Below are 21,618 nucleotides of genomic sequence, written 5' to 3' on the forward strand. Positions count from 1 at the left end.
TACACAGTACTATTTATACTATCCAAGGCTGGGAATTAAGAATCAGTGTATTTCCATTTTTCTTATTTTTTTATCCGCTGATATTAAATAATAATTCATATTTTGACCACATATGTTCTGTATTGCAATGATTATTACTTTTCATCTTGCTAGGGATTCCTCAAATAAATTAGTTAAACATTGGTTAGTCTGCCTACTTCATAGATGTGCAGCCAATCAGGAATGGTGTTTCATTATTCATAATTTAATATAGAATAGAGGGGACACAGCTCAAGACAAGACAGCAGACTAGGTCTATTTATTAAATGGTGAAAACTGGTGTTCTTGCTGGAGGGGTCTCTTGCTGTGTATCACACCTGCGCACTGCCCTAGAAGTCCATAGTTGGGGTACTATTCATTGGGTCCCTTCTGTGCAGGCATGTATCACACCTGCGCACTGCCCTAGAAGTCCATAGTTGGGGTACCATCCATCGGGTTCCTTCTGTGTATAGGCATGTATCACTCCTGCACACTGCCCTAGAATTCCATAGTTGGGGTACCATCCATCGGGTTCCTTCTGTGTATAGGCATGTATCACACCTGCGCACTGCCCTAGAAGTCCATAGTTGGGGTACAATTCATCGGGTTCCTTCTGTGCATGCATGTATCACACCTGCGCACTGCCCTAGAAGTCCATAGTTGGGGTACCATTCATCGGGTCCCTGCTGGTCATACATGTATCACACCTGTGCCATTCCCTAGAAGTCCATAGTTGAGGTACCATCCATCGGTTTCCTTCTGGTCATATATGTATCACACCTGCGTACTGCCCTATTTATTATTTATTTATTAACAGTTTCTTATATAGCGCAGCATATTCCGTTGCACTTTACAATTAGAACAACAGTAACAGAACAAAACTGGGTAAAAACAGACAGACATAGTGGTAGGAAGGCCCTGCTCGCAAGTTTGCCCTAGAAGTCCATAGTTGAGGTACCATTAATCGGGTCCCTTCTGTGCATAAATGTATCACACCTGCGCACTACCCTAGAAGTCCATAGTTGGTGTACCATTTATCGGGTTCCTTCTGTGCAGGCATGTATCACACCTGCGCACTGCCCTAGAAGTCCATAGTTGGGGTACCATCCATCGGGTTCCTTCTGTGTATAGGCATGTATCACACCTGCGCACTGCCCTAGAAGTCCATAGTTGGGATACTATTCATCGGGTCCCTTCTGTGTAGGCATGTATCACTCCTGCACACTGCCCTAGAAGTCCATAGTTGGGGTACCATCCATCGGGTTCCTTCTGTGTATAGGCATGTATCACACCTGCGCACTGCCCTAGAAGTCCATAGTTGGGGTACTATTCATCGGATCCCTTCTGTGTAGGCATGTATCACTCCTGCACACTGCCCTAGAAGTCCATAGTTGGGATACCATCCATCGGGTTCCTTCTGTGTATAGGCATGTATCACACCTGTGCACTGCCCTAGAAGTCCATAGTTGGGGTACCATCCATCGGGTTCCTTCTGTGTATAGGCATGTATCACTCCTGCACACTGCCCTAGAAGTCCATAGTTGGGGTACCATCCATCGGGTTCCTTCTGTGTATAGGCATGTATCACACCTGTGCACTGCCCTAGAAGTCCATAGTTGGGGTACCATCCATCGGATTCCTTCTGTGTATAGGCATGTATCACACCTGCGCACTGCCCTAGAAGTCCATAGTTGGGGTACTATTCATCGGGTCCCTTCTGTGTAGGCATGTATCACTCCTGCACACTGCCCTAGAAGTCCATAGTTGGGGTACCATCCATCGGGTTCCTTCTGTGTATAGGCATGTATCACACCTGCGCACTGCCCTAGAAGTCCATAGTTGGGGTACAATTCATCGGGTCCCTTCTGTGCATACATGCATCACACCTGCGCACTGCCCTAGAAGTCCATGGTTGAGGTACCATCCATCGGGTTCCTTCTGTGCAGGCATGTATCACACCTGCGTACTGCCCTAGGTTCATGAACCCCACTATCTGTATTTTATTTCCCCTTCATGACATTTCCCCTTCATGATTTTAACAGCTGGCGGTGGTGGCACCAACAGTAGATTGTAGCTGATTTAATTGCTTCTTTTTCCCTTGGTCCGGACATTCCATATAGGGTGTTACCTGCATCTCGAATAACACATAAATCCCGTACCATCCTATATGACTTCATTAATGACGCTCTATGAATTTTCTCAAGGAAGCTTCACTAGGTTTCCAATGACACAATCCTTGCTAAACTGCAAGTTTCTTGGGCTGTTAACGTTAATGAGGGGTATGAAATGCTGCTGGCATAATATGGGTGTATGAAAGTTTTGTTTTGTAGGAGTCTAATTGGATGTAAGTACTGTGTGTTCCTGCACACCCACTGTGTTGGTGTTTACCCACATAAATACCATTGTAGGACTATAAAGCGTGCAGTCTATAAAGAGCTAACCATAACCAGGGTGTAACCTGTGGCTGTATAGTATGAGTGGGTTAAGTCTCCTGTAAATACAAGTAGCTCATACGGCTAACTTTACACATATAATGACAGGGATAGCTGCAGCTATTTACAGTTTTGAAGTTTATGATGTGGTGTCTACAGCCCTCATGGTGCGCCTGAGACCTGAAATGGGTTTCTGTGCCAGTGAACTTTTGCCTGCAGTTATCAAAGAGAGTACAGGAAAACGTAGCATGGAAATGTTGACTTGCTTGCTGTGCAATTTTAAAGTTTGTTTTTCAAGGGGAATCGTCAGATCACGAGGATCCAACATCTGGTAATAACACTTGTTTACCGACTTTTATCTGACCACAACTGCTGAAGTAACAACAGTGGGAATTCTGAACCCATGATCAAGGGAGCAATCTGCCTGATACTGATCACATCAGAGCACTGGGTTGGAATGTCTGGACAAACAGCCTCAATGTAATGAAATATTAAATGATGGCTAAAAAAAAACCTGTAGAATCACATGATGCAGAACTATAGACAGTGAAATGAAATAGCTACAGCAAATCTCAGAAATAACAATCTACAGGAATAGCAGGATGCTGATCCTTTCATATGTTGTCTGGATATGATGTTTTTAAGGGAGCAGATGACACTTAGGTGTTGAAGCAGAGCTGAACGCAAGTTGGCCGTAATTGCTACCGCATTGCATACATGTAGGTATATTCCCAAGTATGCTGAGTTGCACGCATCTCTGCAGTAGGACTGACGATGGGGTAATTCAGACCTGATCGCTCGCTAGCGTTTTTTGCAGCGCTGCGATCAGGTCAGAACTGTGCATGCGTTTGCACCGCAATGCGCAGGCGCGTCGCACAGGTACAAAGCGGATCACTGCTCAGCGATGGGTTTGTGCGAAGAATCCATTCGCACAGCCGATCGCAAGAAGATTGACAGGAAGAAGCCGTTTATGGGTGGTAACTAACCGTTTTCTGGGAGTGTCTGGAAAACACAGGCCTGGGCTACTCAGAGACTGCACAGGATCTGTTTGTACAGCTCAGCTACACATGCATTCGCACACTTGCAAAGCGAAAATACCCTCCCCCTATAGGCGGCGACTATCTGATCGCAGCAGTGCAAAAAAACCCTAGCGAGCGATCAGGTCTGAATTAGGCCCTATATCTGTACTCTTAGGGCCTAATTCAGACCTGATCGCAGCAGCAAGTTTGTTAGCTAATGTGTAGAGAGAGTTAGATTTGGGTGGGGTGTGTTCAAACTGAAATCTAAATTGCAGTGTAAAAATAAAGCAGACAGTATTTACCCTGCACAGAAACAATATAACCCACCCAAATCTAACTCTTTCTGCAAATGTTCCCAAAATCTGCCACACTTGCAGTGCACATAGGGGGTCATTCCGACATGCTCACACGCAGCGGTTCTTTGCTGCGGTGCGAACGGGTGTGGAATGCGCATGCGCTGGTGGCTGCTGTGTGCGTGCGCGACGTTGCCCGGCGACAAAGGTCGCCGGGTTACGTTGCGTCTAAAGAAGAAAGCGGTCGCAGGACGGACCGCAAAGAAGATTGACAGGACGGAGGCGTGCCAGGGCGGATCCGGACCGTTTGGAGCCGTGTTCGGGGAGTGGTGAGTATAACGCAGGCGTATCCAGCAGAACAGAGGGCGGAGGAGTGAAGTCAAAGCCGAGCCCATCATCGCTGGATCCATCGTACAGGGTAAGTATGTCCAGGCCTAGTCTAGTTTTGCTTGAATTTTTTTTAGCTTAGCAGGGCTGCACAAGTAATCGCAGCCCTGCTAAGCTAAAATACACTCCCCCATAGACGTGGACTAGTTGATCGCAACAGCAGCGAAAAGTTACTGGCTTCGATCAACTCGGAATGACCACCGTAGAGGGTAATTCAGACCCAATTGCTGCTGTGCGTTTTTGCACAGCAGGCGATCGGGTCTGGACTGCGCATGCATATGCACCTCAATGCGCAGGCGCGTCGATCCGCAGCGACGGGATGGTGCGAACAAATCGATCACATGGGTGACCGCAAGGTGACTGACAGAAAGAGGCTATTCGTGGGTGGCAACTGACCGTTTTAGAGAAGTGTCCGGGCGTTTGGAGCAAGGGTTTCTGACGTCAGCTCCGGCCCCGATCATCGGAGCAGCTGAGTAAGTCCTGGGCTGTGCAGAGACTGCACAAATTTTTGTTTGTGCAACTCTCTGCACATGCGATCGCACACCTGCACAGCGAATTCCTCCTCCCCCTGTAGTCGGCGTCTACTTGATTGCAGGGATGCAAAAAACGCACCCTAGCGATCAGGTCTGAATTACCCCCATGGATTTGCCCATTAGTTAACAAACGTGCTGCTGCGATCAGTTCTGATTTAGGCACTTAGTTACATAGCAGTCACCATTATCACTGCACACTTGCACGTCCCTATACTTGGTGTAAAAGTATGCACGTTTTAGCTTACAATTCCTTTAACATAAACTCAGCCTCTGTGTAAACACCCTGTTACCACCAATTAGCGTCACTTCAGCAGCAAGTAGAGATTCAACTGAGTTGTGTATGCTGCTGCCTAATGAGAGAAAACGATCAGCAAATGCATGCACCAGCAGTGTAGGGGAGGGGAGAAGTAACGTATCGGCAAAGTATGACATATATTAAACCCCCATCATGATTTCTTCTCTAAAAATACTTATAATATTGTTTTTTGTATATTATAAAATGCTCATTCATTTTTTATTTTTTTGTCTGCAAAAATGAATTTATTAAGACAAAGAATTGAAAGGGGACAAAAAACAGAATCCACATTTTACAGAAACACTAATCATAGTCAGAAACATGCAGCCTTAGAAACATACAAAATGTATAGTTGACATTATTACATGGAACAAACAAACTGAAGAACATAAACAAAGGCTTACAACCATAGAGACAGATTTAACAAAGTAGTGCAGCTGGCAATGGAATGTATTACACCAAAAAGAAGATTGGGTAAGGCTGGGTACACACTAGAACAATGTGTACCTGGGCGTTATGCCGGTCGACGGGTCAATATATCGTATCCGCTGTACAGATCAGAGCGATGTACACTGCATGGTGCCGCATACGATATCGTCCAGTTGGCCGTGCAGCACAGCCAATTGGAAGATATCACATGAGACTCAGGAGTGAGCAGATTTGGCATACACAATGAACGATCTGGCCAATATATCATTCCGATTTGGATGGAAATTACATATTGGTCTGAAATCGCTCTAGTGTCTACTCAGCCTAACAATAATAACCCAGTATCATGATATAGCTAAGAAAAAAAACAAAAACAAATAGAAAAGATATAAAAGAATGAGAGAAGGAGGGTAAGGAAAAGCAGAGGAAAAAAGGTGGGAAATAGAGGGGAAGTAATGAAACGCGCAACCAGGTTCAAAAGAGCAATTAGAGGTCAAGTGCAAGTAATTGGTGGGTCATTTAGGAAGACTCTAGTTTCATACCATAATGTAGATTTGAAACAGTGTTTTATCTGGCGCTGCCAGTGGGACGTAATGGAGTCCGAGATCGCCAGATGTGCGGGATGCAGGCTGATCTCGGATGTATTTTTTAATGGGGCAAACACTTACAAGGCAAAACCATGCGTTGTAACTTGATTGCCCCTTTTAAAAAAGGCAGAGATCGGCTGGCATCCCGCCGTTAATGTCAATTGAAAGGCCTAAAACAACACATTGAGAGGGTAGGAGGAGTGGGGTGGATCCATTGTTGAAGGATGCATATTTTAGCCACAGCAGAAATAATTAGGAATCGTTTTTTACAGCATGGGATATTCTTGTTGTGGTTGAAATGTGTCCTAGAATTGCCCAATCTGGGTTCAATGGGAGATCCAGTTATAGCAAATTGTTTAATAATAATCAAAGTCAATGGTAGGGGACACCTGGAGGCGATCACATTTCAGATATGCAGAGGTAGGATTAGGAAAAATATAACCTTAGTAGAATAGTCTGTAAAACATCTCCTTATATAGCTGTAAGGGTATAAACTAGGGTATTGAAGGGAATGCAGAACTGCCTTTTCGCTAAGCTCAGGGAAGTAAATGTTTGCTGTTATGTGAGTCCTGCTGTATAGGCCCCAGTAAAGTACAGAGGGGCAGATGTATTAAGCCTGGAAAAGGCATAAAGAAGTGATAAAGCGGTGATAAGTGCAAGGTGATAACGCACCAGCCAATCAGCTCTTAACAGTCAATTTACATATTGGAGCTGATTGGCTGGTGCGTTATCACCTTGCACTTATATCACTGCTAAATCACTTCTCCAGGCTTAATAGATCTACCTCCCAGTCCCCAAAATATGATAAAAGTAAGAGAGATAGCTCTACCCTGGTAACCAGAAGATAAGTAAGTAGTATCTAATTGGTTGTTCCACTTCACAGATGAGAGAAAAGATATTATGGCACTAGTAGAGGGAGTTCAAAAAGTGCCTCCGCAGTGATTGTGTACTAAGCAAGTCTCTCCACAGAGAATATGTGCTAAGTAATATGACAACATCATTTTTAAACACTTATTTACATGAAATAAAACCAGTTTTGAAGGAATTCTTGCCCAAAAATAGACTTGTTCATACTTTACCATCCCAGCGGACATGGAGGGGAAATATAATAGTGTGCCGAGCGCAACGAGCCATGCGAGGGGACGCAGTACACTTACACGGTGTCCATGTCGACCTATGTCGACAATGACACCTCCAAAAAAACAAAAACTCATGTCGGTATTTTGAAATGTCGGCATTTAAAATGTCGGTATTCTGACTATTGGAGCTTAGTAGTATTTAATATAAATAATCTAATTTATAATATTAATCACTTTATCATTTGTAATAGGAGAAATAGGAGTGCACACTCTTCTTGGTTGGTTTGGCGCAGGGCCGGACTGACCATCTGGCACTTCTGGCAAATGCCAGAAGGACCGATGGGCTGGTGGGCCGGTCCGGTCAAGAGAGCCAGGAAGGCCGCGTGCAGCACAGCTTCAGGCTCTCTGGTAAGCCGTCTTCCCCGCCGATCGAAGTGCCTGTTTCTAAGAAATATGGAGACGTGCCATGAGTCCACGCACCCTGACTCGCAGCACGACCCTGTGAGTAGCACCTACGGGCCCCTCTCACGAGAGTGGACCCTCTTTCACGAGCGCCCCCTAGCCCCTGAAGAAAACCAACTGACTGTGCTTGAAATGGCTGTTGGGCTGTTGCTGTCATTACTATCTGACTGTATGGTCTAAATATTTTACCACGAGCAGGCAAGGCAGGAAGGTGACATGGCTGGCTCGGATGTGCTGGGTTGGGAGGCAGGATTTCTCCTAGGATGCCAATGCTTAGGGCCGACTCTTGGTTTAGTCTTTGTGCTTAAAGGGAGTTGTTGAACCACTTGGTTAGCTCCCGCTCCTATTTCATTACTCACCACAGATTGGGCTCTCTTTTTTCCCTCTTTTAATTGTGCTTCAATATTGTACTGGAAAGTCGTTTGTCCATGCACAAACCCTGAGATAATTGTGAATGGAGAGGATGCCATGTCATTTTGAAAATTGATATTACCCAGCAGAGGGAGATATATAGAATATGAAGTATGAAACAGATTTTAACCTGTAAATTTCAGAGAATAAGAAGAGATCATGAAAATGACACTTTTTTCCCCTGTATATTTGATGTTTGCTTAAAAATATAAACGTTTCTAGGAACAAAAATACCAATATAAAATCATTGGTCAGACATAGTACATCTGCCTCCCCGCTCATACAGGCCCTACACTGACTCCCCTTCCCCTTCTTTTGTTCTTGCTGTTTCTGTTTCTGTACTCTGTAAGGTGCTGCGGGCCCCTTGTGGTGCTATATAAATAAGGGATGATGATGATGATGATAATAGTAGTAGTATTAATAATAATAATAATAATAATAATAATAATAATAGTATTGATGATAATAATAGTAGTAGTAGTAGTAATAATAATAATAATAATAATAATAATATTATTAATAGTAGTAGTAGTAGTAGTAGTAATAATAGTAGTAGTAATCATAATAATTAGTACTAATAATAATAATAATAATATTATATGTATGCCTAGGTCCTGACTTACTGTACATCTTTCATGGTTATTACCTAAAACAAACTTTAATGAGTAAATGTAGAATGCTCTTTAACATAAGTGGCGCTATTGCTAATGATGTTTGCGCGCCATTTTAATGCAATTTTCTGGTTGTTTATAATTATAAGAATTAAAAATTATTGCAAAAATAGAATTTACAGACACAACAGAAATTACCTTGTAAGAAAAACATGGATGGGACACTTCCTTTCTGTCTTCATGTGAATCGTTTCTCAGCAACCCCCTTGAGTTAGTTTAGCTCCAATGGGCAGGAGAAATGTGCACTGAGTAAAAAATAACTTCTGTTTAAAACACAAAATGCACAGCTTGCATGCAGGGGAATTATACTCACAGCCTTGTGTGCCACAGTCCAGTGACGTGCGGTGAGGTGAATGGCTGGGGAGGCACACATGGGGATGTGTCTTAATGCTGAGAGCCTATCTCACCACCTACTCATTGTAACTCTCCCTTCACTACACTAAGCTAGTGTCCACTGAGTCTCCTACCTGCATCCCTGTGTCTTCTCTTGCTGCTGCTAACTGAGCTCCGACTACAGTGCACTTCCTGATCACATGACACATCCAAGTGTCCATCAAGTCCTGCCGCACACTCAGAGTCATGTCTCTATTAGCTCCCTTTCCAGGCAGGTTTACTGCCTGTGGTGTGGCCCTGTCCCCAGATCCCAAGGAACAAAATGAGTTTATTTCATTTCGGAATAAGGCTGTAACATAACAAAATGTGGAAAAAGTGAAGCTCTGTGAATACTTTCCATATGCACTGTATAAGTCCATACTCTTACAATACAAATATAAATACAATTAAAACATACAAGTATACATCATTCTCTGCAATGCAATGCAATGAGTAGTGCCGCAAAGCGGTAGCGCTTGCTACAGAGGGGGCATTTGGCCTCCACAGCAGTGCTGCAAAGGGGGACACATTTTAATTGAAAATATATTACGTGTTAACTCTTGTGATGCTTTTATTAGTCCTATAAGAAAATGGGTTTAGTTGCTTTGGCATATCGTTTCTATACATCATTTCTTTCAGATCGTAAAGGACAATGGCTGTGTCAGTGTACCTTCTGTTACTTGCCGTTCCATTTGTGGTGTCAAAGTCATCTTCCCCGAATCCGGGCTGCAGAATAAGGATAACCTCTAAGGGGCTCCAGTTTGGTGAGTAGAGTAAAGAAAAGTAGACCAGACCTTGACGATTGGTCTGGTGATTTTCATGGACATGTGGTCAAGATGCCATGACGCAATACAAATTGATAAAAGTTAGGTGGTAAGAATTTTACAATCTGGCCACAAAATTAAAGGCCCGTACACACTGGTCGATGTATCGGCCGTTCTCTTGAACGGCCGATACATCGCGGGACCGTCGGCCAGTGTGTACGGGCGATACGTCTGTGAACTCCGTCGTTCACAGACGTATCGCGTCGGCCGCGCAGCACAGCCGACAGCCAATATATCTAACGATATATTGGCGCGTCGCTGTGTGTGTACGGGGCGGTCGTCCGACCGCCCGTACACATGCTGCGGCGGCCGGCGGTGATTGACAGGTGAACTGGGCGGGCGCGAGCGGGCGCCCGCCCAGTTCATGACGTCAGTCCCCCGACGGATCGGGCTGTGTGTATGCACAGCACACTGCCCGATCCGTACATAGATATATCTGCAGATCAATTGATCTGCAGATATATCTAATAGTGTGTACCCACCTTAAGAAGTGACATTGATAGTGATACATGAGACAGGTGTCCTCACATAAATAAAATAAATACTATACGGCAGTTCTGATTTTGTAATTAATTAAATATAGAACCATAAAAAAATACTTTCTTTCATACTGGAAATGGCAAAAGAAAAACCCATAACATTTGGTATAATAAAGTGTACGTTTAAGTTAGAATACATACTGCTTAGCTTGTATATGTATGAACTGAGCAGTCGTTTATTGTGCCCAGTGAAACATGAGGGACTGAAGTTTGTGGAACAGGAACTGGAGAATATCACAATTCCTGATCTGAAAGGAAAAGAGGGGAGGTTCAGCTACAGCATCAATGAGTGAGTATTCACTGTGCCTCCCATGTTCGTTTTCCATGTCACTATGACAACTGATTGTTTCTTGTTTTCACAAAAACAGTGAACTTTCTGCACAGCTCTATGCTCCAGTTCTGGTTTTGTGAAACACTTCACACATTTTGAAGGAGTGCAAAGGGCAGTAACGGCTCCAGAGGTGGGGCTGCAGCATAGTCCAAAGTTGTAAAATAGGGGAGCCACACCTACTGCACCTGAGTCAATTTGGGACTGTGCTGCTGCCCATAGGCGTGCGCACGGGGGGTGCCTGGTGCGCACAGGCACCCCCTAATGTCCGTCACCCCCCGCACGTCACGCCTGCGATCCGATCATCACTGTCTGTGTGCTGCTGTTGTAGCAGTGCTACTACTGCAGCACACTAATAGTGATGATCAGATCACCTGCATCACTGCCCGGGCTGTTCCACAGTCACCCCCTCCCGCTGCGCCGCCAGTCAGACAGACTCACTGTTGTGGATGGGTGGCTGGCTGTACAGACCAGCCCACCCGCCGTCATGCTTCTTTGTGGGTGGGTAGCTGGCCATACAACCCAGCCCACCTGCCGTCATGATCCGATTGCGCGGTGTGACGTCAACACGTCACACCATGCGGCCTCCCTCTCCTCCTTCCCGCCCGCACTCAGTTGCTAGTCCAGTCATTTGTTTGTGCCCTGCCCTATTCAACAGCCCAACACACGCCAGGAAGACTGTCTGGAGCCTAGGACTAGCCACCGTTGGAGGAGGACAGTGATGGTCTCGTCTGGACAGAGCCTTCCTGCCTGAGCCTTCAGATTGTGAGTGAGTCAAGACTTGAATGACCACTCACTCACTCACTCACTCACTCACTCACTGTGTGCACCAGGCGAAAGACTGAGAGGGCAAACAAAAGGTTTACATCTCACTTTGCGCTTTCCAATGTTCTCAATTTCTTCAAAATAGGTGGATGTGGTCCTCAATTTGCCGTTATGTATATAAAAAAAGAATTGAAAAACAACAATGTGTGAAAACTGTATAATAAAGTCCACTGAAACAATCCCAATTGTGCAGGAAAGCAGGAAGTTGATAAGACCTCTCCCCGGCATGCGTCAAAAGGATCCCTCAGGAAATATTCAACACCCAAAGTATCTAGATGATATAGATTATATGCTCACATGTATGCTTACATGAATGAGGTGAACACTTGCACATAAAGGTTTCTTAACGTATGGGAACAGTCATGGATTCCTCATAATATATCTCAAAATAAATGGAAAGAGACATATATGTAGTTTCTATATATTTAAAACAATTTTATTAAATTGGAAGAAAATTGTCCTTACCCTAACAACATGTGTGGGAAGATGGTACCCGGGTTTATCCAACACAATGTTGACGGGCAAAGGACAGCGTCTGCACTCTATGCAACGCTTTTCGACACGCTACGGCATCTTTATCAAGTAGAGTGCTAGGATTGAAAACTGTATACAACATGTGTAAATGGGTGGTCTTCAGTTTGCCGGCTGTCGGGATCCCAGCGCACAGTATACCGGCGCTGGAATCCCAACACCCGGCATACCGACACCTTTTCTCCCTCTTGGGGGTCCACGACCCCCCTGGAGGGAGAATAGATAGCGTGGCGAGCGCAGCGAGCCCGCAAGGGGCTCATTAGCGCTCACCCAGCTGTCGGTATGCCGGCGGTCGGGAATCCGGCTGCGGTATGCTGGCAGCTGGGAGCCCATCCGCCGGCATACCCTACTACACATGTGTAAATGACAGTCTTATTACAATGGTCAGACAAATATATCCAGTACATGTACAATTAATGTCATGCTTACCACTCTTGTAAAAACACTGCCTGTCCTCATCCAAGCCTGCAGTTTCCTGCCCTGCTGATGGTTAAATGGTTACGCCCACCCCCCATTCCGCATGGTATATATAGGGAGCTAATTGATCAATTGGTATCCCAATTACCTCCCATGTTTATATGTTTGGATCATTCCTTTAAATAAACTGATCCAATTAGGTATCGTCCTTATTAAAAATGTATTTTCAGGCAATATCTGTTAATCTATATTAATATAAAATCTTATTTGATTAAATTTATTTATAAAATGGCATCTGACATCATTATAATTATAATGCGCCCGCCATCGTGGAAACCGTATGTTACCATAGCAACCCGATGACGTCTACTCCCATTCATAGGAGAACATTTTATCTGTCCATCCTCCCCTCCAGTGCAGTCAGGCCCACATTCACTCACGTGATGTGTCCCTGCTGTATATGACATAACCGCAGTGTGCATCTGACGTTTAACGTCACATCAATGCGCCTCGCCATCACGGACGCCACGGGTTACCATGGCGACTGAATGCCGTTCAACCCCATTTATAGGAAACCGCGCCTCATGCACGTCTTAATCTACAACGCGGACAGGTTCACAATCACTAACGTGATGTGACACTGCCGCGTAAAGCACAGCGTCCTCTCCAGACTCTGTCCATAGGCACACGCAGGGGGGGGGGGGTTTCCAGTTGCTCAGAAACCCCCCTCCTCTCATGCCCAATGGTAGCAGCTTTTTCTACCAAGCTTGCTGTGTGTGTGGATCTGAGTCCTCAAGCAGTGCACTGGACCAGAGAGTAGCTACCAGGAAGAAGAGACAGGAGCCTTACTATGTGATGGGAGAATGTGTGCTTAGAAAGTGTAGTACTGGTTCTATTATGCTTGTGTATTTTTTTTTATTATGGTATGTTTAACCTTTTTCTGACCACTTAGTTATAGTATTTAAATATTTTCTCTAATTTATACATTAAACCTTTTAAATATGTTTACTACAGCCTATATTAGAGACCAATCAATAGTGTTAAATATTTACACAGTATTCCATACAGCACAGGTTCTCAAACTCGGTCCTCAGGACCCCACACGGTGCATGTTTTGCAGGTCTCCCCACAGAATCACAAGTGACATAATTAGCTCCACCTGTAGACCTTTTAAAATGTGTCAGTGAGTAATTAATACACCTGTGCACCTGCTGGGTTATCTGCAAAACATGCACTGTGTGGGATCCTGAGGACCGAGTTTGAGAACCACTGCCATACAGTATCCAGTGTATAAAAAGACCATTGTTTACATTAATAGCCAGGGTTGTTACTAGGCTCTTCTGCTGCTCCCCCAGAGTCCTACACTTGCTCCAATGTTCCGCAGAATGAGAAATTGTGAATTGCATTTGGAAACCCCCCTCTAGAAATCCTGCGTTTGCCACTGCTGTCCCACCACCACGCCATCACGCATACTACATTAATGTGACGTTAGACATGCATGAAGCGCGGTTTCCTATAAATGGGGTTGAACGGCATTCGTCTCCATGGTAACGCGTGGCGTCCGTGATGGCGGGCGCATTGATGTGACGTTAGATGTCAGATGCACACTGCGGTTAACTTACGTCATATACAGCAGGGACACATCACGTGAGTGAATGTGGGCCTGACTGCACTGGAGGGGAGGACGGACATATAAAATGTTCTCCTATGAATGGGAGTGGACGTCATCGGGTTGCTATGGTAACATATGGTTTCCACGATGGCAGGCGCATTATAATGACGACAAACGCCATTTTATAAATAAATTTAATCAAATAAGATTTCATATTAATAAAAATTAACAGATATTGCCTGAAAATACATTTTTAATAAGGACGATACCTAATTGGATCAGTTTATTTAAAGGAATGATCCAAACATATTAACATGGGAGGTAATTGGGATACCAATTGATCAATTAGCTCCCTATATATACCATGCGGAATGGGGGGGGGGGGGGGTGTACCATTTGACCATCAGCAGGACAGGAAACTGCAGGCTTGGATGAGGACAGGCAGTGTTTTTACAAGAGTGGTAAGCATGACATTGTACATGTACTGGATATATTTGTCTGACCATTGTAATAAGGCTGACATTTACACATGTATACAGTTTTTAATCCTAGCACTCTACTTGATAAAGACGCTGTAGCGCGTCAACTCAAAAAGCGTTGTATAGAGTGCAGACGCTGTCCTTTGCCCGTAAATATTGTGTTGGATAAACCCGAGTACCATCTTCCCACACATGTTAGGGTAAGGACAGTTTTCTTCTAATTTTATAAAATAGTTTTTAATATATAGAAACTACATATACGTCTCTTTACATTTATTTTGAGACATATTATGAGGAATCCATGTTCCTATACGTTAAGGGGACATATAAAGAAACCTTTATGTGCAAGTGTTCACCTCATTCATGTAAGCATACATTTAAGCATATAATCTATATCATCTAGACACTTTGGGTGTTGAATATTTACTGAGGGATCCTTATGACGCATGCCGGGGAGAGGACTTATCACCTTCCTGCTTTCCTGCACAATTGGGATTATTTCAGTGGACTTTAGGGGGTCATTCTGAGTTGTTCGCTCGTTGCCGACTTTCGTTATACTGCGATTAGTCGCTATCTGCGCATGGTACGCAGAGCGCATGCGCTTAGTTATTTTACAAAAAACTTAGCTGTTTTGCTGTAGCGTCTGCGGCGCTTTTTAGTCGCACTGGTGTTCGGTAAATGATTGACAGGAAAGGGGCGTTTCTGGGCGGCAACTCAGCGTTTTCCCGGCGTTGGCTAAAAAACGCAGGCATGTCAGGGAAAAACGCGGGAGTGTCTGGAGAAACGGGGGAGTGGCTGGCCGAACGCAGGGCGTGTTTGTGACGTCAAACCAGGAACGAAATGGGCTGAGCTGATCGCAGTGTAGGAGTAAGTCTCGAGCTACTCAGAAACTGCTAAGAATTTTCTATTCGCAATTCTGCTAATCTTTCGTTCGCAATTCTGCTATGCTAAGATACACTCCCAGAGGGCAGCGGCCTAGCGTGTGCAATGCTGCTAAAATCTGATAGCGAGCGAACAACTCGGAATGACCCCCTTTATTATACAGTTTTCACACATTGTTGTTTTTCAATTATTTTTTATATACATAACGGCACATTGAGGACCACATACACCTATTTTGAAGAAATTGAGAACACTGGAAAGCGCAGACTGAGACGTAAACCTTTTGTTTGTCCATTTGTATCTATTGATTAAGGGTGGTGACTTAATCAGTTTACTTCTCTGCAGCTCACCATTGGCAGCGCCATTTAGTGTTGTATTTTTTGTATTTACGAAAGACTGAGAGGAGTTCAGGCCAGCCAGGGGTGAGGGGGGATAAAGTTCTGTATAAAATAAAGGGTTATTACCTTATTCTAATATATATATATATATATCACTGACCTGATTTGGGAGTGTTGTGGACTCGGGGCTTCTTCCGATGACCGGGAAGAGGAACCGCTACTGGGTCGCAGTAGAGATGGCCGGATGTAGGTCTTCCTCATGCAGGATTAAGACGGCAGGCAGGAAGCACGGAAGAATTATTGAAGGTTTCCTGAAAGACAAGACTTGTAGAAATACTGAATGCTGAGGTGTTGGAGGCACTGTGGTGTTGGAGGCACTGTGGTGTTGGAGGCACTGAGGTGCTGGTAGTACAGGTACTGAGACACACAGGTGCCGGGAGCACAGTGAGACTGAATGCTGAGGCACTGGAGGCACTGAAGTGCTGGGAGGCACGGAGGTGCTTGGAGGCACGGGATGCTTGGAGGCACGGAGGTGCTTGGAGGCACGGAGGTGCTTGGAGGCACGGAGGTGCTTGGAGACACGAGGTGCTTGGAGACACGGAGGTGCTTGGAGGCACGGAGGTGCTTGGAGGCACGAGGTGCTTGGAGGCACAAGGTGCTTGGAGGCACGGAGGTGCTTGGAGGCACGGAGATCACAGGAACGTGGGAGCTCTGGAATCACAGCTTCTGCGGGAGAAACGAAGATACTCAGGCACCGGATCTCTGCCCGGCGTCTGGTTTTGAATTCCCCGCCCTTGCCTGATTGGCGGAGCAGGCAGGTGACGTCAGTCCTGCTCCGCCTCCTTGACCTCACTATGATGGCGGCGCCCTCGCTCCGGGAAGCCGCCGGAGGAACGCGCCGACTTGCCGCTGGAACCGGAGATCGCCGGGAGAAGAGAGGCGATGGGCAGACCAGGTCACCCGCAGGGACAAGCGCGGCCGCCGCTGCCCGCGGTGAGTGACAGTACCCCCTCCTCCAGGAGTGGCCCCTGGACACTTTCCGGGCTTAGTTGGATGTCTGGAGTGGAAGATCCGAACCAGTCGAGGAGCCGTTACTTCAGTAGCCTTAATCCAACTTCTCTCCTCAGGACCATAACCCTTCCAGTCCACCAAGTACTGTAATTTTTTATGAAGATAACGAGAGTCAAGAATAGCTTTGATTTCAAACTCCGCTCCAGCTTCTGTCACTACAGACGTTGGCCTAGGGGATGCTGAGTGGAACCGATTCAGAATGAGGGGACGGAGTAGAGAAACATGAAAGGCGTTAGGTATTCGAAGGTGGGAAGGCAAACCCAGTTTACAGACCACAGGATTTAAGACTTGTAGCACAGGGTAAGGACCGATGAACCTTGGAGCGAACTTCATGGTGGGCACCTTCAACCGGAGATTACGTGTGGACAGCCATACCCTGTCCCCAACTTTATATTGAGGTGTGGCTCGCCGTTTCTTATCTGCGAAGAACTTGTACCGGACTGAAACCTTCTTAAGATTAGCATGAACCCTTCTCCAAATTTGTCCGAAGTGTCGTAGAGTGGACGTTACAGCTGGAACCTCTTCTATCGGAAGGCTTGGAAATTCTGGAACACGTGGATGGAACCCGTAGTTGACGAAGAATGGTGATTCCCCAGTGGAAGAATGAAACAAATGGTTATGGGCAAACTCCGCCCAAGGCAACAACTCCACCCAGTTGTCCTGTGAAGGGGAGAGATACAAACGAAGGAAAGTCTCTAGATCTTGATTGACTCGTTCCGTTTGACCATTTGTTTGGGGATGATAAGCGGACGAAAACTTAAGTTTAACTTGTAGAGTTGAACAGAGGGCTTTCCAAAACCTGGCGGTGAACTGTACTCCACGGTCAGAAACAATTTCTTGTGGCAACCCATGCAATCGAAAATGTTCTTGGATGAACAGTAGAGCCAGTTTCGAAGCTGTCGGGAGACCAGTCAAAGGCACGAAGTGTGCCATCTTCGAAAAACGGTCAACGATTACCCAAACGGTGTTGCAACCCTTGGAACAGGGCAAGTCAGTGATGAAGTCCATGGAAATGTGAGTCCAGGGTCTCACAGGGATAGGCAAAGGACGAAGTAACCCTGCAGGAGGCAGACGAGGAGATTTATGTTGTGTACATTGTGGACAAGAATTAACGCAATCTTGTACATCCTTCTTCATGGTGTTCCACCAGTAAGACCTTTGCAGAAACTTGTACATCTTCTGGGCACCGGGATGACCGGAAAACTTGGAGTTATGGACCCACTGTAGTATTCTTGGCCGGAATCTAGCTGGTACGGACATTCCTCCAGGAGGAGGAGCTGGAGTAGTTAAAGCAGCAGAGACAGAAACTGGATTTAGAATTAAACCCCGCTCAGGAGATTCATCCTCGTCTGTGGAAGCTTGTGAACGGGAAAGCGCATCTGCTTTAATATTGAGAGTCCCGGCCCGGTACTTGATAACAAACGAGAATCGAGAAAAGAAAAGTGCCCATCTCGCTTGGCGAGGATTCAAGCATTGTGCGGATTTGATGTACAGCAAATTTTTGTGATCCGTGTAGATGGTAAACACATGTTTAGCCCCTTCCAAAAGATATCTCCACTCTTCCAAGGCGGATTTAATTGCCAAGAGTTCCTGGTCTCCAATAGTGTAATTTCGTTCGGCCGGAGAGAATTTACGAGAATGGAAGCCACACGGATGTAATTTCTTATCAGAGGAGTACTGAGAGAGAACAGCCCCAACCCCGACTGAAGATGCATCAACCTCTAGGAAGAAAGGTTCATCGAAATTTGGTTGTTGGAGAACTGGAGCCGTCATGAAAGCTAACTTTAAGTGGGAAAAAGCCTCAATGGCTTCCGGAGGCCACAAACTTGGATTAGAACCCTTTCTCGTCAGGGCAGTAATGGGCGCAACAATGGTGGAGAAACCCCTAATGAATTTCCTGTAGTAGTTCGCAAAGCCCAGGAACCTTTGTATTGCTTTCAAAGAAAGAGGCTGAGTCCAGTCACAAATGGCAGACAGCTTTTCCGGATCCATGCGAAGCTCCGTCCCCGAGATGATATAACCGAGGAACGGAATTGATGTTACTTCAAAGGTACATTTGGAAAGCTTGGCATAGAGATGATTCTCTCGTAAACGGTGGAGCACCTCTTTGACTTGAGTCCTGTGTTCGACAAGATTCTTGGAAAAGATCAGTATGTCGTCCAAATATACCACAACACTCTGATATAACATGTCACGAAAGATTTCATTGACAAATCCCTGGAAAACAGCGGGAGCATTACTGAGACCGAACGGCATCACCAAGTATTCATAATGCCCATCTCGGGTATTGAAGGCAGTCTTCCATTCATCCCCTTCTCGGATGCGTATAAGATTATAAGCTCCCCTCAAGTCGAGTTTGGAAAAAATGCGGGCACCACGAACCCTATCAAATAACTCTGTGATTAGTGGCAAGGGGTATTTATTCTTGATAGTAATATCGTTTAAGCCGCGGTAGTCGATGCATGGTCTCAACCCCCCGTCCTTTTTCTTCACGAAAAAGAAGCCCGCTCCAGCAGGGGAGGAAGAGGGGCGAATAAATCCCTTGAGCAGATTGGACTTAATATACTCCGACATAGCTTGAGTCTCGGGAAGTGACAGAGGATATGTGCGACCACGGGGTGGCGTCTTCCCTGGGACAAGGTCAATAGGGCAGTCCCAAGGCCTATGAGGTGGTAACAGATCAGCTGCTTGTTCCGAAAATACGTCCTTGTACCCTTGATACGCCTCCGGAATGTGCTCTTCATCCGTCTTGGAGGAGACACGGAGCGGACAAACAGGAGTGAGACAATTAGTGTGACAAAAGGAACTCCAGGACAGAATTTGTGAAGACTTCCAGTCGATGTGGGGATTATGACTTTTTAGCCAAGGCATTCCAAGAACCAGATCATGGTGCATTTCTGGGATTACCAGGAGTTCCAGACCTTCCTGATGTAGAGCCCCGACCTGCAGCTTAACTGGCCCCGTGCGCCACATTATAAGACCTTTGGAAATTCTAGTCCCGTTGATAGCCGTCAGTGAAATTGGCCGCTCGATAGGCCGTAACTTTAAACCCAAGCTTTGGGCACAGAAGGAAGATACGAAGTTCCCCGCAGCCCCGGAATCCAACAGGGCTTCACAAGACTTGGAGACTGAATCGGAGACTAGAGTTACAGGAAGCAAACAGTCCGAAGTTGGAGAAGCTTTTGTCGTAACTCCCAGCTTGACTCCTCCGGAACAAGCTAGGCCTGCCCGTTTCCCGGACGGGATTTACAAGATTTAAGAAAATGATCTGCGGCTCCACAGTAAAGGCAGAGTTTACCCTCACGACGACGCTGTCGTTCTTCCGGAGACAGTCGGGATCGGTTAATTTGCATGGGCTCGTCCGAGCTAGGTGAGGCCACTGGTCTAGGAGTAGGATTCCGGAACCTGGAACGATCCGAACGGCTACGTTCCCTTCCACGCTCCTGCATCCGAAGATCCACCTTGACGCAAAGGGAAATCAAATCTTCTAATGGATCCGGCAGATCTCTGGTAACCAGCTCATCTTTCAGCCGGTCGGAAAGACCATTCCAGAAGGCAGCTCTCAGGGCATCATTATTCCAGCGTAGTTCGGAGGCAATGGTCTGGAAATGAACCACGTACTGACCCACGGAACGGGCGCCCTGTCGAACACGGAGCAAGTCGGAAGAAGCAGTGGTCATTCTGCCGGGTTCGGCGAAAATTCTTCGAAAGGACGTGATGAAGTTGGTATAGTTGGAAACCATGGGATCAGATCGTTCCCATAATGGAGACACCCAATCCAAGGCAGACCCTTCCAGCAGAGAAATAATATATGCTACCTTGGACCGGTCTGTAGGAAAGTTGTGTGCAAGTAGCTCGAAATGTACCTCGCATTGGTTTAAGAAACCGCGACAATTTTTAGGATTCCCATTATAGCGGGACGTAGTAGGCAGCTGAAGGCGTGGGGTGATACCGGCCGATGGTTGAACATTGCTGGCAACGGCAACTGGTGCGACTACTGGAACAGGTGCCGGACTTACAGAGGCTAGAGACGCCTGAATCTGATCCAGACGCCCGGACAACTGCTGGAGGTACTGCATCACCTGGCCTTGTGCCGCTTCCTGACTTTGTACTCGGGAAGCCAGATTCTGGATGGCACTTGAGTCCGTGTTCCGATTCCCCGGGTCCATCTGGCCTGAGTATACTATCACTGACCTGATTTGGGAGTGTTGTGGACTCGGGGCTTCTTCCGATGACCGGGAAGAGGAACCGCTACTGGGTCGCAGTAGAGATGGCCGGATGTAGGTCTTCCTCATGCAGGATTAAGACGGCAGGCAGGAAGCACGGAAGAATTATTGAAGGTTTCCTGAAAGACAAGACTTGTAGAAATACTGAATGCTGAGGTGTTGGAGGCACTGTGGTGTTGGAGGCACTGTGGTGTTGGAGGCACTGAGGTGCTGGTAGTACAGGTACTGAGACACACAGGTGCCGGGAGCACAGTGAGACTGAATGCTGAGGCACTGGAGGCACTGAAGTGCAGGAGGCACGGAGGTGCTTGGAGACACGGAGGTGCTTGGAGACACGAGGTGCTTGGAGACACGAGGTGCTTGGAGGCACGGAGGTGCTTGGAGGCACGAGGTGCTTGGAGGCACGGAGGTGCTTGGAGGCACGAGGTGCTTGGAGGCACGGAGGTGCTTGGAGGCACGGAGATCACAGGAACGTGGGAGCTCTGGAATCACTCGCTCCGGGAAGCCGCCGGGAGGAACGCGCCGACCCGCCGCTGGAACCGGAGATCGCCGGGAGAA

At 46.3% G+C, this 21,618-nt stretch overlaps 1 protein-coding gene across 1 annotated transcript in view; it reads left to right on the top strand.

Moving 5' to 3' along the window:
• The window catches only part of PLTP (phospholipid transfer protein), a 93,103-nt gene that overhangs the window by 38,300 nt on the left and 33,185 nt on the right, over positions 1–21,618 (top strand). Inside the window, exons 2-3 of the mRNA XM_063960477.1 lie at positions 9,628–9,752; positions 10,541–10,640. Coding sequence (XP_063816547.1) covers positions 9,641–9,752; positions 10,541–10,640 — 212 coding nt within the window. The 5' untranslated portion in view covers positions 9,628–9,640. The remainder of the gene's footprint in view (positions 1–9,627; positions 9,753–10,540; positions 10,641–21,618) is intronic.

Source organism: Pseudophryne corroboree, chromosome 3, assembly GCF_028390025.1.
Source record: "Pseudophryne corroboree isolate aPseCor3 chromosome 3, aPseCor3.hap2, whole genome shotgun sequence".
NCBI lineage: Eukaryota > Metazoa > Chordata > Amphibia > Anura > Myobatrachidae > Pseudophryne > Pseudophryne corroboree.